The sequence below is a fragment of the Periophthalmus magnuspinnatus genome, chromosome 6, assembly GCF_009829125.3.
Source record: "Periophthalmus magnuspinnatus isolate fPerMag1 chromosome 6, fPerMag1.2.pri, whole genome shotgun sequence".
NCBI lineage: Eukaryota > Metazoa > Chordata > Actinopteri > Gobiiformes > Gobiidae > Periophthalmus > Periophthalmus magnuspinnatus.
In genome coordinates, this window is record NC_047131.1 from 1,391,512 (window position 1) to 1,408,590 (window position 17,079).

The following is a 17,079-nucleotide window of genomic DNA, read 5'->3' on the forward strand; positions in this document are numbered from 1 at the left end:
CACGTCAGTAGACAATATCCAGAGGTACTGAACTGTTTAACCAGATTGCATAATGACAGCGAGCTCGCGCTGCACAGTCAAAGCCTCACAGTCGATCAGCATGGATTACTATCAGGCCTCTATCTATTCTTCGACTATTGACAACCTCTCCCTCTTCACTTGTGTGGAGTGGGGCTCTCACTAGCGCTGCCAGTGGACAATCAGACATACACACCCACCTCCAGACACTCGCATTTCTCATTTCTTACTTCTAGTTTAATTTAGATAGCAAGAGGCAGTGTTTGGAGCGCGCGCTTTGTGTAGAAAATAGCTCAAAGTCTTGGCGCTTTAAGCGAAGATTCAAGCCGAAAGATTCAACATGGAGTCCCCACCAGATCCTGCGAGCGACCCGAGCAACGGCGCCTCCGAGCCGGCTACCCCGCTCAGGGAAACCCCGGCAAACCTCGAGACGCTCCGGAAAGCGGACCATCCGGCACCGGTTCGAAGGCAGACCTGCTCCAGCACCAACAGAGGTAAGCGCCGCTGGATTGGCTTTTTACGTGTCAAAATAACTGACAATAGCGGAGCATTTTCTCCCAGAAACTTCAAACGAAACGATCCGCTTCCCCGTGCCTCCTCAGCGCCGTGCTCAGATCCACGGGCTCGTCTCGTACATGAATCATGACAGTGGGTTTTACGCATATGTGATGAGTGTCCGTGTTACAGTGTGTTTACACACAGCTCAAATCAGAGGGGACTGATACGGGCTCATAATAAGCTGCTGTCACTGGGTGAATTCACAAATCAATCCAACTTCAAACGCACGCGGACCTTGCCTTGTGCACGTTCAGCCGTTTGCTCCCGGTGTCAAAGTGTCAGAAGTTTACGCACTACTTTATCGATCGGTCTCGGGGTTTGGGGGCAGACGGGAGGAGCGGGAGGAGACGTGTCTTCCTCTGCTTCTCAGACACTCTCTGCGCACTCACTGCTCGACATTTGATTTGATCTAATGCCGCGCGCATCCTTATAAAGGAAGACGCGAGCACAACACGTTTGTTTCATATGGCATCGCAGCAGTGCTTCTGTTACCCGCCGTGAACGCAGCACGGCGGGCACTTGAATGCCACACGGTGATGTCCTTGTGGTCACTGAGTGCGTCTGGGTGCTTTTCCATGTGTATGTGCTGTCGTCCCGTCCATGTTGTACAGTACAGTGTTTAACCACACCCCCTCAGTGTCTCGCTGGAACTTCAGCATAGAGCTTTCTGCAACTGTCTTTTCACTCACACTTGGACCAAACGAGACACAGAAGCAGCCAGACAGACAACGCATAACGTGTCCAAGCATTTCCTACACTATTGGTTATGACGCGCGTCCCCGTCCCTCCTGCCGTGCGCGCGTGGGTATATTTAGACTGTGATATCTTGAATGTGGAATGTAAGCTGGTTATGTAACAGGTTTAGCCACAAACACAGACGCGCAACTCGGAGCAGAAATGGCCATTAGATCTTTTTTTTTTTTTTTTTTTTGGAGTTGTCAGTGTGGTCCAGGCTCAGTCCAGTCGGGTGAGCGCGGTCAGAGAAGGCTCCGCGCGCGCACAGCCGCTGGAAATGTCTGAAAGGAGACCGCGAGGCCGAGTGTTGGCACGGCCCGCGCGCTCTTACATAACAGCGGGCCAAACACAGGTATAGACAGGGGAGGCTTCGTGGATTGATCTCTCTGTTCACGAGTGTGAATTTGAGAGACTCCTAACCTGCTGACCCATATTCACCCCACCCTGTACACGGGATTAAAGCGCGTCTGGGAAGAGAAAGAGGAAAAGGCAGGAAAAGAGGAATGGCCGTGTTATGTAATGCTTGAAATGCTGAAAGAGAGAAAAAAACGCTCAGGACAAGCGCCGCTGTGCAAACTTTTCACTGCAGGCTCCAGTTTATAGAGTCGGACACAACAGAGGAGCAGAGTCTTGTGTTTGGGTCAGGAAAACGTCAACACAACGCCCTCATAAACCTTGAAAATAGAAATCAGAAGACACGTGTTAAACCAGACTGCAGATTTACAATGCGTTAAAGAGTACAGCAGCTTACTCAAATGAATGTGACGAAATGTGGCTTTAAAAATCAAATAGGTCTCAAATATATGTTGTATTAATATAATCAAATATACAGCGTGTCCATAAAGTCTCTTTGTAATTTTAAAACATTGTTACAAATGCAGTTGATCAGATATATTAATCAGACTTGTTCTATTGTCCTCAGTGGTGTCCAAAGTGTTTTGCCTCATTTAACACACCTCTATATGGGCTCCATTAGTGTCATGAAGCACATTGAGACGGGACTGGATTTCTCGCTGTTTCGCTGTAGCAGAGCCTCATCAATGGTTCAATCTCCTCTGTATCTTTTGTTTTAGTTCAGTAATGTTCCGTATCTTTGTTCCATACTCGATATCTTTAACACATCCCCATAGATCCCATGAAACACACTGTGACTTCTCTCGAGGAGAAGCCATTTCTTAAGGTTTCATTCAAAACGACGCCTATTTAATCAACAGGATGAACTAAAGAAATGCACTGTGATTAAAAACATTTATAACCACTGAGAACAATAGAACAAATCAAATGAATCTACCTTATCAACTGCCTTTGTAATTATATTTTAGAATTGTAAACAGACAGTATGGAGACCCTGTAAATGAACCCGTGTAGCTGTTGGCTTGTTGTGAAATCCCTTCTTTTTCTTTCTCTGGAGTGTGCAGTTCTTTGCGTTCAACCCTGACTGCTAATATCGGCTCACTTCAGCAGAAACAGGACCGGCCAGTGCCCTGAAGGCCGTGGATCTGGTCAGACCAGAGGAGGCTGATGTCTTCATAGAGACTTGGAGCCAGCGTAGCAAATTTAAACAATGAATATTAATGGGACGGCGCTTATGTAAGGTGATGCTCTGAGCAGCTGAACCACAGACGCTGCTCCTCATCACAACATTGGCTCAGTGTTTCGCGTTCAAAGCGTTTGTCTTCCTCTTCCTGACGACATCGGCTCGTTTAGCTCGGAATAAGAACAGCTCTGGCTGTTTTGGTTCATCGTGATGTCATGTGTTAAACGAGAGGAAACGGCAGGACTCACTGCAGTATCGATCTGTGTAAATACAAGTAAATACACATGTTTGTAAAGATGGTGGAAAACGGTCCTGGGATTTGCAGATCTGAGTGTGCGTCAGACTGATCGTGTTGTGCTGTTTTATTTTTAATATCAGTTTGAAATAAAAATAAAAGTCTTCTATGAAAACACCTGAATCAAAACTGTCCTAAATGATCGAGACAGTTATTACAAGATTATGACATTTTATTATGTCACAAATACACAGGTCCATATAGATTGTAAATATAGATGATGCTGATTATATATAGATTATAATGTTAAACCTGTAGTGTTACCTCATTATTAGCAGCCGTGTGTTTGAGCGCAGAGCTGCTGCTGTGGATGTAAATGTATTTTGAGACTTTCTGAAATGTGAGGCAGAAACACAGTTTCATTCTTGATATGATTTTGGTTGTGTTTTTATTTTCAGTCACTCTCAGTCCTTTCTCAAGCTAAGTGTGGCAGCTTTATATCAGATGCCCTGGTGTCACAGTGGGCAGTGTGGCTCAACTTAATTATTCATACAAATATCTGTTTTTACAGTGTAAATGTTGTGTTATGTCATAAGCCTCAGAGCTGTGGTTCCTCCTGTTTGAGGCCACGGTCTGTGTATGCGTGAGTGTGTGTGTGTGTTTGTGTGTCTGTGTGTGTGTTAGGCATGGGATGATATTGACATTTGGTGTCACGATTATTATGGCCAAAATCATGTTGATTAACGATTATATCATGATAATGATTAAAGTTGCTGACAGTTTAAATCTTACTGATATGAATAATTATAATTTTAACATTATGACTAAGTTCCATGTTTAAAGAACTGTTATAGTGTTTGTCATCAGTGAAAACAACTACGATCTAGAGGAGAATATTCTGGATGAGCAGGGGCCCGGGGCAAGAAGTCTCACATGGGCCCCCCTCTAATACAAATTAATAGGAAGAAAGTCCAATTCAGGGCCCCTAAACCCCAGGACAACAGACCCCTTTGTCCCCCTGTCGACTCTCCTCCTTTTTTCTGCACATTCTGGTGATGTAATAGCGATTATCTTGTTGGCGATTTTCACAATTATATAAACTGTTCCACGAACAATAATTGTCTACCATTTTTATCACGATAAACGATATTATTGTTTATTGTTGCATCTTAAGTGTATGTGTGTGTATGTGTGTGTATGTGTGTGCTGCTGTAGTTTACTTTAGTGCTGTGTTTGTCTGAGTGAGATTTATATTTGAAGCTTAAAATTATTTTAAATCTTCATTCTCCTGCTACGTATTTAAAACAGTTTAGAATCATTTGCTTTGACATTTCTTTTGCAATAAAGATATTCGACAAAAATCCAAACATTCCCTACTCAAAATAAAATTGAAATTATAGCGTAACAAAAATATGAAGTGCAACTTTTGTAGGGACCAGACAGAAACTCACATCTGTTTTTATCAGCGCCTGAGTCTTGTTCCAATCAGCTTCTTATAACAAATATTTTTCATATCTCAAACAGGCGCCGGGTCCCTGCAGTAAAACTCTGAAGTGTGTCCTGCTCATCGGCTCCTCAGACTCACTGTCACATATTACACACACTCTCTTATGTGTGAGGGGCCTCTGTAAATGTTTGCACACAGTTATTTCACAATGGACGGGCTCATTTCAGTTCTACAGGATCCAGCTGGATGAGTAAATGTCCAGTGAAGCTGTGGCAGAAGCAGCAGCTCTGAAGTTTATGTTTCATCATAGTTTTTATGACGTGTGTGATGTAGAACACAGGTCTGTGCTGATGCCTTTACAATGATGTATTCAAATTAAAACGATTTGATCAAACAAACAAAAACAAAAGTGGAACTGTAACTGCACACAGGCCTTGAAATCACTCCATACATTTGATTACGAAATGCAAATGGAGAAATATATTTATTCAGAAATAGTCTTTTGCTGCAGCAGATCACACAGACCCCGGTTTAATACTGATGGGACTTTCGGCTCTTTCAGGGGATCCGACTCTTTTGGATCCGTTAATTTCAAAGAGCGGTTCAAAAAACTGGCTCTTTTACTATTTATTTACGTGACAGAAGCCAATGTGAGAAGTCATTTTAACTAAAAACTGATCACAGAGGGAAACGACGAGACTCAGATGCGTTTAAAATGGTTCAAACTGAGAGGAAACTACTACTAATAATAATAATAATAATAAAACTGCTTCTGTGCTGTTTTTTGTATTGGCTCAGTGTTAATCAGCGTAAAAATCCATAAAAACTAGTACGAAAAAGAGTTGGTTCACTTTTAAAAAATGAAATCCGATTCTAACAGTTCACATTAAGGAGCCGTTCAAAAGAGCCGTTCGCCAACGTCACATCACAAGTGTTTAATATATCTTATTTATGTTATGTGTTTTTTTAACTTAAATATAAAAGTTTGCAAAATGTTGGAGCCAGAGTGAAGTTGTGCTCTCGCGGCTCCTGTCACCAGCGGTTTAACTGGGTCTGGCTCCCGTCTCTGTCTCTGGAGGTGATTCTCGGCTCAGATCTGAGTCCCATCCACAGAAGTGAGCACAAAAATGTGAATATTAATACCAGTAATACTCCAGATGCCCCGTTGGAGGCAGTTAAAGGCGTCTAATTTTAATATGGGACAGACTGACCCCGGCACATGACAGAACGAGCCTCGGGAGACGGCTCTCAGTGTCTGGAGGTGTGACACAACTGCAGCCAGCGCCCCCTACGTTTCAAAGACCCACATATAAGACCCAAACTTTGACTGGAGTTTCCGCTAAGTTCTGCATCGATACTGACGGCTCAGATATCAGATCGATTCATGTTGTGATCTCAGTAGTGATGTGAAGTTTGGCTCTTTTGAACGGTTCCTTAACGTGAACGAATGGAACCGGTTCTAATTTTTAAAAGAATCAAATCTTTTTCTTTCTAATTCATATGCATTTTTGTCAAGATTAACGCTGAACTAACACAAAAATCAGAACAGGAGCAGAGCAGGCGGCACGAGAGAGAGATTTGAGCACAGAATAAACATATTTGAAATCATAGTAACCGTTTTTTGAAATTATTATTAGTATTGCTAAGTTGTTTTTTTTTTCGATTGTTCATAATTCCAAAGGGTAAACTCTCTCCACTCTCAGTTTGAAACATTTTAAACACCTGTGAGCCTCGGTCGTTTCTCTCTGTGATCAGTTTATAGATAAAATGAGGTCTCACATCGGCCCCTGACATATAAATACATAGTAAAAGAGCTAGTCTTTTGAACGGCTCTTTGAAATGAAAGATTCCAAAAGATTCAGATCCCATAATAGAGCCGAGAGTCCTATCACTAGATCTCAGCAGTGAAACTCCCTGCAAACATGATCTGGAGTGCAGGTGTGTTTTGTATTAGTTCAGCAGGTCAAATCAGTTCAAATGTTCAGGCTCCTAAAGTTTGTTTGTTTAAAATATGCTCTCGGAACTGAAACGGATTTTGAAATGGAATCACATTCACAAATAGATTATTTTTCGTTGTTGCGAAATCATTTTAATGTTTGCAAATTTTGGTGGAATCACTGTTTTCCTGATGCGTTGCTGCATTAACTCCAACCTTGTTATGTCTTTGTTAAGTTTGCATTTTGCTTGCACTTTTACTTAAGTATTTGTTGTTGCCTGTATCTGTACTTTTACTTAAGTAACAAAATGGAGTACATCTTCCACCACTGCTCATAACCCTGGTTCTGATATTGCCTTTAGTGAGATTTCAGACTTTTGACTTTTTCAGACTTATTTATTTATTATTATTATTATTATTATTATTATTATTATTATTATTATTATTATTATTATTATTATTATTATTATTATTATTATTATTATTTATGTATTTATTTATTTATTTTATTTTTTATTTAAATTGTTATTAATTTTATGAAATGATCTTGAGTATTTGTAAGGGAGTAACCTGCTCAGCCTAACAGCACAAATAAAAAGGCAGAGATGGGAATCAGGGCCCTGCAGGTACAGTGCCTTTAATCGCGTTAGCTCCACTCCGCTCCGTAAGCCCGCCGTCTTCACCAGAGCCACGGAGACGGGGACGATACTCTCTACGCTCTCCAAAAAATCACCATCACATACATGTCTCTTGCATTTGAGTCATTAAATTCTGAAATCTGAAGATATTTTTAGTCCCGTTGCCATTTTAAAAATAAACTTCCACTTATCTCTCTAGTTTTATTTAAACAATTGACTTTTGCTAATGACAGCTGCTTTTGACAAACCTGGCGCCCTGTTTCCTGAATGTAAATGTGTACAATGGCTCGTGATTGACAGCACTGTTCCACAAACTGAAGGCTGTTCAGGCAACGAGGCGCCAAACTAAGTCATATGTAGATAAGAAAAACAGGGTCCGACTTCTTTTTAAATCAGTGCTATTGTGCTTGTGTCTCTATGGTTCTCATCTCTGACACTCATGGATCATTATTACAGTTTATACATTTTAAACGACTTGGCATCTTGAAAATAGTCGATTAAAGATTACTCAGACATGAATCACTCCAAATACAACTTTGGGTGAGTAAATGGTGAGAGGAAACAACTAGAACATGGATAAAGATCTGAACAGAATAGTTTGAAGAACAGGCCTGATTTAGCTGCTTTGCTCCAGTGTTTTGAGTTGTGTTTGGCTTTTTCTACATAGGTTTATTATTTTCAATATATCTGATGAGCATAAGGAGCGCTCAACTCATGGAAGATCTTTTGAAAAGTCTTGAAACAACAACAACAATAACACAGCAGCTCCACAATGACACAGATCAAGTCCTGTTCATTATGTGCGTCTCTGTAGTGTTCCTCTCAAACACAGTCGCATCTAGATCTGTTTGAACGCCGCTCGTGATGGCGGCTGTCGGCTCAGAGCTGCCGTTGTTGTTTTTTTGTTGATTTTGCTTTCAGTAATTTAATTAAATTATTTCTTCTTTTGTATTTGTATCATATTAAAACAAAATATTTACACATGCACGAACACACACATAAATGGACATAGCTAACCTGCTAGCCTGTTCCAAACAGGAAGTGATCATGGATGTTCTTCCGGCTCCATCGTCTCTGGCTCCAATTCACTTTCTATTGAAAAATTGTGTCCTCTCTCTCTGTAACTGCTGCTGTCAGACTCGTCATTTTGGTCTTAAATGTTCGTATTAACCTGCTCCACATGATCCTGGGGCTTTTATTTCACTATTGTGTCTGTAAATCAAGATATGAACATTAATAACAGACAAATCAGGCGCCTTCTTTCCACAAGGTCACTCCCATTAGCGTTAACAAAGCACGTTTGATTGACAGTGTTGCTAAGTTCCCGCTCTCTGCCAAATCAGTGGTGTGGCCTCGCTCTGGATTGGCTCTTTGGTTGCTATGACACTTGGTTAGAATCCGTAATATAGAACTCAGCTCTGCAAACTGCTAACATCGCTGAGCTTCATTTGACTGAAGCTGAACTCTGTGCATGACGTCACACTCACTTAGTCCACTTTTTTTTCTTTCTTTTTTTTGTGACATACAAACAAAAATTTTAACACAACATATTATTTTTATTCCCAAGACTTAAAAAAAGAAAATGTTGTCCATTTGTTTTAATACTTGTTGTAAAGACTGTGTTGTTGTTGTGCAGTTGGAAGTGTTGACTCGGTGAGAGGCTGAAGTCTTTGTTTGGTCCAGTCAGTGCAGAGGTAATGGCTTCATTATATTGAATTATGACTATTCTATTTTTGGAAAAACACTGTGAACATAAACAAGACCACCAAAATATAGTTCAAGTTGTTCTTTCAAAGTCTGACCAAATTGCAAAAGATATAACCTAAACTTTTCAACTACTAAACTGTACACTTGATAAATAATAAATATTGGCCCCCTAAAAGTAATTGTTCCAGGCCTAGGTTTTAGTCCTTGTGATGTGGAGTTAAGCAGGTGTGTGCTTCTATCTCCTGCTCTTCTGGATTTGGTGCCATCTCAGGAGGCATCTCAGGAGGCATCTCAGGAGGCATCTTTCTAATTGGACAAAGTGCCTTTCAAACTCTCAGCCGTCACTTTAAAGGGCTCATATTACACTATTTTCTAATCTCTATTCTAATGTTGTTTCTTCATCAGAAACAGACCTGGAGTTGTGTTTTGTTTCGTTCACACACGTTTAACACACAAACCCTGTATATTTAGGTTGATTTCTTCTCTCAAACTGAAAGTACTGTGTTCCACATTATGATGTCATCATGTGGTGATACAGGAAGTGCTCCACTGTGTTTTTAAATTCTACACACCTTCACTAGAATCATTTGAATGATTTCAGCCCTGGAATTTGCAAATCTCTACTGAACTAAAGGTACCAAGTAGATGTAGCGTTTGAGCTTTGAGATGTAGACAGACTAATAAAGGGTTACTCAAACTAAGCCTATGTTTTGAGGATCAGTATTTATCATGTGCACATTTTCTCTGTAAAAATTGGGAGATTTTTGATATTTTAGTTGTAATATGATAGATCTGAGCTGGAGACGATAGAATAAAAGACTTCTGTGGCTAATTACTGCTTCATTCTTTTATTTCTGTGCTGCAGCTAAGGCCTTTTAATGAGAGTTGCTTTCAAAATGGTTCACTGGGATTACTTTGCATTATTGTTTTTGTATTAAGTACTTTCAATATTATCATTTATCTCAGTACTTCTCTGTAACCATATAACCTGCTTCAAAATGTGTTCTGATGACAGGCCTATGTCAAAGATGTGAATGAAACAAAACACATCTCCGGGTCTGTTTCTGAGGAGAGAACAGCATCAGAACATGGATATAATCCTGTGGTGTAACGTAAAAAAGTAAAAGTAAAGTGAGGTGAGGGGGATGGTGTTGCGTTGCTAAAGTTACATAGCATGACTTTAAACTTGTTTATTTGGTGGTTTTCATTTACACATGTTTTATTGATAAAATTCATGGAGGAATATTTGGTGTTACTGTGTACTCGATTACCCACAGATCTGACCTGTAACTTGGCCTGGTGGCACCACCTGCTTGTTTCCATGGAGATGAATATGTTTTATCAAACACTGGAACATTCTAGGCAAAACAATCACATCCCCATGGAAACAAGCACCTTTAAATTGAACTTTTAGGTATTTGTACTTTACTTTTACTTTTACTTCAGTACATTTGAGAGCAGTGTCTGTACTTTCTACTCCTCTACATTTTTGAACTGGACTGAAAAGTAAAAACTTTGATTTGAGGGATTATTTTTACCATGTTCGTGGAAACATCCTGACTAAAGTTTTCGAGTTCAAGCTTCGGCTTTGAGCAAAACAAAAATAAATACAGAAAATGTATAAGAAAAATAAAGAAATTGATTCATGTTGTTTCTGTGACCAAAATATAAATCACTTTTAATCAATATCTCTACATTTCCACTTTAACAAATGTACAACTATGTGTGTGAGATACTTTTGCTTTTTACTCTTAAAGTACATTTTTAAACGAGTACTTAAATACTTTTGCTTAAGTACATTTTTCACATGATATCTCTACTTTTACTTTTAACTTTTTATCTCTATATTTGTGCTTTTACTTCACAAACAAAACTTTTGACTTCACACACCACTGCTTAAATCTCACAAGAGTCCATTTTGTGTAATACAGGCCCTTTAAACATCAACAGACCAGGTTCAACAGGTATCCATGGAAACACTTGTCCTCCTTTTCTGGAATATCTTTGCTTTATTTTCCATGCCGGCTCCTCCGCAGCAGAATTCCCAGTTGTGGAGATGCCCACGGCTTGAGAAAACCTTGTCCGATAGATTAATTACAAGAATGTGCTCTTGTTATTTTGACTTTGGGGCTTTGAGGACGTCCACACTCTTCTCTGCAGTTCACATGTATTTGTGCTTAATTAAATTATACCTGTCAGGGCTCTCTGGTGGTCCTCTGGTGAGCTGCAGCAGGGGAGGGCCGCTGGAGCTGGGGCTGGAGCTGGGGCTGGAGCTGGGGCTGGAGCTGGGGCTGGAGCTGGGGCTGGAGCTGGGGCTGGAGCTGGGGCTGGGGCTGGAGCTGGGGCTGAGGCTGGGGCTGAGGCTGAAGCTGAGACTGGTGCTGAGGCTGAAACTGGGACTGGAGCTGAGGCTGAATCTGAGGCTTAATCTGAGGTTGAAACTGAGGCTGAAGCTGAGGCTGGAGCTGAGGCTGAAGCTGAGGCTTAATCTGAGGCTGAAGCTGAGGTTGAAACTGAGGCTGAAGCTGAGGCTGGATCTGAGGCTTAATCTGAGGCTAAGGCTGGATCTGAGGCTTAATCTGAGGTTGAAGCTGAGGCTGAGGCTGGAGCTGAGGCTGAAGCTGAGGCTGGAACTGAGGCAGGAGCTGAGGCTGAAGCTGAGGCTAGAACTGAGGCTGGAGCTGAGGATTAAACTGAGGCTGGAGCTGAGGCTTAAACTGATTTTGAAGCTGAGGCTGAAGCTGAGGCTGGAATTGAGGCAGGAGCTGAGGCTGAAGCTGAGGCTGGAGCTGAGGCTGAAGCTGAGGCTGGAACTGAGGCAGGAGCTGAGGCTGAAGCTGAGGCTGGAACTGAGGCTGAAGCTGAGGCTGGAGCTGAGGCAGGAGCTGAGGCTGAGGCTGAAGCTGAGGCTGGAGTTGAAGCTTGAGCTGAGGCTTAAACTGAGGCTGGAGCTGAAGCTGAGGCTGGAGCTGAGGCTGAACCTGAGGCTGGAACTGAGGCTGAACCTGAGACTGGAGTTGAAGCTTGAGCTGAGGCTGGAGTTGAAGCTTGAGCTGAGGCTGGAGCTGAAGCTTGAGCTGAGGCTGGAGCTGAAGCTTGAGCTGAGGCTGGAGCTGAAGCTTGAGCTGAGGCTGGATCTGAAGCTTGAGCTGAGGCAGGAGCTGAGGCTGGAGCTGAAGCTGAGGCTGGAGCTGAAGCTGAGGCAGGAGCTGAGGCTGAAGATGAGGCTGGAGTTGAAGCTTGAGCTGAGGCTGGAGCTGAAGCTTGAGCTGAGGCTGGAGCTGAAGCTTGAGCTGAGGCTGGAGCTGAAGCTTGAGCTGAGGCAGGAGCTGAGGCTGAAGCTGCGGCTGGAGCTGAAGCTGAGGCTGAAGATGAGGCTGAAGCTGAGGCTGGAACTGAGGCTGAAGCTGAGGCTGGAGTTGAAGCTTGAGCTGAGGCTGGAGCTGAAGCTTGAGCTGAGGCTGGAGCTGTGGAATGGTCCAAGTGAAAACAGCTCCACACTGTTATTTAGTCGTTTCCAAACGTATAAAAGTAAGTCATGAATTTTGGATGAGCTGATGGAGTTGGAGAGGCTCGTGATAGAAGGCTGACCAAGGAGAGTTTCCACAGTGTAAATGTTTTATGAGACAAGACACAGACAATTGCTACAGATGCACATAAGTTATTCAGTTCTTTAGTTAAAGCTCCTTAATTACACAAAATTGACTCTTGTGAGCTTTAAACCATGTTCTAATGTTACTTCATCAAAAACAGACCTGGAGTTGTGTTTTGTTTCATTCACACATGTTGGAGTAACTCTTTGTTATTAGTCTGTCTACATCTCCATAGCTCTGTTCCACTGTGATGTCATTAAGTGATGGAAATGTCGGTTATTGTTACGTCACTATCAAAGGGCCATATTATGCTATTTAAAAAAAAAAAAATCTCTGTTATAATGTTTCCTCATCACAAACAGACCTGGAGCTGTGTTTTGTTTCATTCACACATGTTTAACACACAAACCCTGAATATTTAGGCTGAGTTCTTCTCTCAAACTGTAAACACTCTGTGCCACCTCATGATGTCATGAGATAATACAGGAAGTGTTTTTAAACTCCACACACCTTCACTAGAATCATTTAGATCATTTCAGTCCTGGAATTGCCAATCTCTACAGAACTAAAGGTAAAAGGAGCTGTTAACTTGAAAACTACCACTTCATGACATCACAGTGTGGAACAGAGCATTTTGAGCTTTGGAGATGTAGACAGACTAATAATAAAGTGTTACTCAAACATGTGTGAATGAAACAAAACACAACTCAGTTTTGCGTAATACCTTTAACAATATCTCAGTCCTCTCAAATGTTGGATTCAGATTCTTGCTTTTTAGAATTTTATTGCAAAACAAATCAGTTGCAGTATTTGTCAGAAAAAAATGCTATTTTTCAAAGGTGCTCTAAGCTCAGCTGTAATTGGTAACAGCTTCATACTCTCTCATCAGCTAAATAAATCACAGACTGTATAAAGAAATGGACTGAGTGAGTGTGACATCACCCACAGCGTTCAGCTCCAAATGAAGCTCATCAAAGCCAGAGCCCAGTTCCGACCGCGAGTATCATAGCAACAAAAGAGCCAATCTAGAGCCAGGCTGTTGAAGGTAATGGCCCTTCCCACCCGCACCGCTGGTTTAGCAATGAGTTAATGCTTAGGAACACTGCCAATCAAACCTGTTGCTAACATTAGCAGGAGCGACCTCGGGGAAAGAAGGCGCCTGATTTTGTCTTTTACTCATGTTCATATCTTGATTTACAGACACAATAGTGAAATAATAACCCCAGGATCATGTAGAGGGTTAATACGAACATTTAAGACTAAAATGACGAGTCTGACAGCAGCAGTTACAGAGAGAGGGGACACAGTATTTCAGTGTAAAGTGAATTGGAGCCAGAGTTGATGGAGCTGGAAGTGTGTCCATGATCACTTCCTATTGGAATCATCTGCTAGCAGGTTAGCTATGTCCATTTATATATACAGTCTATGAACTAAACCCACAAACGTGTCTCTCTCCGCTTGTTGCCAGTGCAGATGTTTTCCCAGCACTGGTCTGACTGTGAGTGGAGCAGAGGACAGCAGAGATGGATGATGCTCTGCTTCATCAGACAGATAACACCTGAATCTCTCTTCAGGGGTTTAGTCCAGTCCACACACACACACACACACACACTACCCACTTCTATCACTGTGCCGCTGTGCCACTGCACGAGGAGGTGAGCTGTTCTATACTCGATGCAGGGCCACATTGGGACGGCCACAGGGAGGAGTCCAGAGCATTGATCTATGTAACAGGACAGTCCCACGGGCCGGTCAGGAGGAGCCATGAGGGACTGAAACAACACACTTCAAGGCCCTATATTACACAAAATTGACTCTCGTAGCTTTAATCCATGTTCTAATGCTGTTACCTCCTCAAAAACAGACCTGGAGTTGTGTTTTGTTTCATTCACACATGTTTGAGTAACACTTTATAATTAGTTAGTCCACATCTCTAAAGCTCAAAATGCTCTGTTCCACTTTGTGATGTCATGAAGTGGTTTTCACGTTAACAGCTACTTTTACCTTTAGTTTAGTAGAGATTGACAATTCAAGGATTGAAATCACCCACATGATTCTAGTGAAGGTGTTTGTGATGAGGAATCATTAGAACATAGATCAGGAAATAGTGTGATATAATCCTTTAAATGCACTTGGAGTTCCGCGAGGATGTAACTGTAGTGAATGGTGAGCTCGGAGTAGAGCTGCTGTTCCTTTGAAATTACTTTAAGTTGAAAAAAGGCAAACTGAGTTACAATTAAAAAGCATTTCTTAAGCTTTTTCACAAGACTAATATTTATCAAATTGTTTAGGTTAGTTCTTAGGCGGCAAAACTATGGGTGCTGTGTGGAGTTATTTAAATCCGCCCTATTGTGCTTGTGTCTCTATGGTTCTCATGTTTGACCCTGTGGATCATTTTGTTATAATTTACACATTTTAAATCACAATATTCATCTAAAATGACTTAATAAAAGAAACAAGTCCGCTGACTGCGGTGTCCAATGGGAGCTGACGTGGCCATAAACGTCATCACGACAAAGCGCTGCATGCTGTCGGCGCCCCCTATGGATAGATGCACATCACACTAGAGCAGCTCATTTTTTTAATTTGCACCAAAATGACTACGCTACGCTGCTGAATCCTATGAGTACCTATAAGTAAGAAAATAAAAATGGAGAAGGAAGATCGTACGTCACAGTGGGCGTGTACGTCACAGTGGGTGTGTAACGGTGGAGCTTAAACGGAGGTAGATCAGCAAAATGACGTCTTCAAAATAGTCGATTAAAGATTACTCAAACATCACTCCAAATACAACTTCAGAGGCTCAAAACGACTAGAGTAGGAGTGGGCAAACTTTTTGATACACAGGCCACAATGGGAGAGGCCGGGTCTCTCTCTCTCTCTCTCTCTCTCTCTCTATATATATATATATATATATATATATATATATATATATATATATATATATATATATATATATATATATATATATATATATATATATATATATATATATATATATCTATATATATATATATATATATATATATATATATATATATATATATATATATATATATATATATATATATATATATATATATATATTTAACCTCCTGAGACCTGGCGTGCTCATCTGTGGACAACACATTTTGGATTGTTTAGGCCACAGTGCAAATTTTTAGAAGAACAGCAACAAGAACATGTTCAATTTGGAATATTTTTAAGAGTTTAGAATATTTTTTTTTTGTTTATTTTATTTTTTTTTTATTTAATTATTTTATTTTAATTTGTTTTTATTATTATTTTTATTGTATTTTACTTTTTTTTTTTTTATTTGATTAAAGCTCGGGTCTCAGGAGGATATATATATAATATTACATTAGAGATTTGACCTGTAACATGTAGCAAAACATGAATATGCAAGGCTCATTGAACACATTGTTTTCCAAATGCATTAATTATTTCCAAATTAAATAATTAATTTATTAAATTTCAGTTAAATAAACACAGCAGAAAAGATCAACAACTTGCGGAAAAGGTTAATTCAACATGGTTACATATCTTAATTTGGTCACGTTTGGTGGGTCAGATTAATAAGCCCAAAGATCCCGGGCCGTAGTTTGCCCATGTCTGGCCTAGAACATGGTTAAAGATCTGAAAAGTCCAGAGGGTAGAATAGGTCTGATTTAACACCGTCTGAAATCTCTGGCTCCGTCACATGTACAGCTGGATATTGATCATACAATGAGTGATAGTGTCTTTTCCCTCCTCTGACACAGCTCTGCTCTGACCCGTCAATCACCTCAGCCTCTACTGAGAGCTCGATCTGAAACAGCTGTGCTCCCCCTGGTGTTCGGGAAATAGACTGGTTTACGTCTGCTCTGGTCTAAGCAGGAGATCAGAAACAAAACAAGCCTGACCGGCGTTATGAGGCGGCTGACCGCAGAGAGGGGAGATCAGGGTCTCAGGTGGTCCAGACTCTGGACAAGAGAAGTAAGACTAAACTCGCTCAAGAAGGACTGTGGAAGAGCTTTTTTCCATCAGATTCTGATTTCTAAATTCCATGGAATTCACAATAAAAATAGTTCAAACATGTTTTTTCAGAATTTCATTTGCTGTATTTTTCAAGTATATATTTCCAATGTATTTTAAAAAAAAAAAGAAGAAAAAAACCCAAAAACTTTTAAATATTCAGTGCAAATATTTTTAAGCCTCAAATTCAACAGTCAAAATTTTGGTAAAATTAGCAGCAAAGATCTGAGATGTCAAGGCCTAAGCAATCGATTGCATGAGTCTGATTAGGTCTGAGGCTGTTTCCCATTGGCAGTTCACATCTGTGGGTGGGGCTTATAGTTAAGAAATAAAAGAGATGAGGTTTTGACTACACTGATTCAACCGACCAATCAGACTGATTCCTCACAGCATTTCCTGGTTGCTACTGAGTTAGATCGACTGTCTTAGGATCGATTGCTCAGGCCTGGACATCTTGGATCTTTGCTTCACTCTGAATTTTGACTGTTTAATTTGAGGCTTGAAAATATTAGTGCTAAATATTTATACATTTATTTATATATTTTAAATATGTATTTATTATTTATAATATTTATATATTTGAATATTTATTACTAAATATTTATATTTATTTTTTTATTTAGAATTTTCAAGCACAGAAAATACTTCATCCACTGAAATT

At 40.6% G+C, this 17,079-nt stretch overlaps 1 protein-coding gene across 1 annotated transcript in view; it reads left to right on the forward strand.

Annotated features, from left to right (window-relative positions):
* Positions 1 to 200: 200 nt before the first annotated feature.
* roraa (RAR-related orphan receptor A, paralog a) overlaps positions 201 to 17,079 on the forward strand; it is a 245,173-nt gene continuing 228,294 nt past the window's right edge. The window contains exon 1 of the mRNA XM_033967473.2: positions 201 to 512. Within this exon, the coding sequence (XP_033823364.1) occupies positions 359 to 512 (154 nt within the window). The 5' untranslated portion in view covers positions 201 to 358. The remainder of the gene's footprint in view (positions 513 to 17,079) is intronic.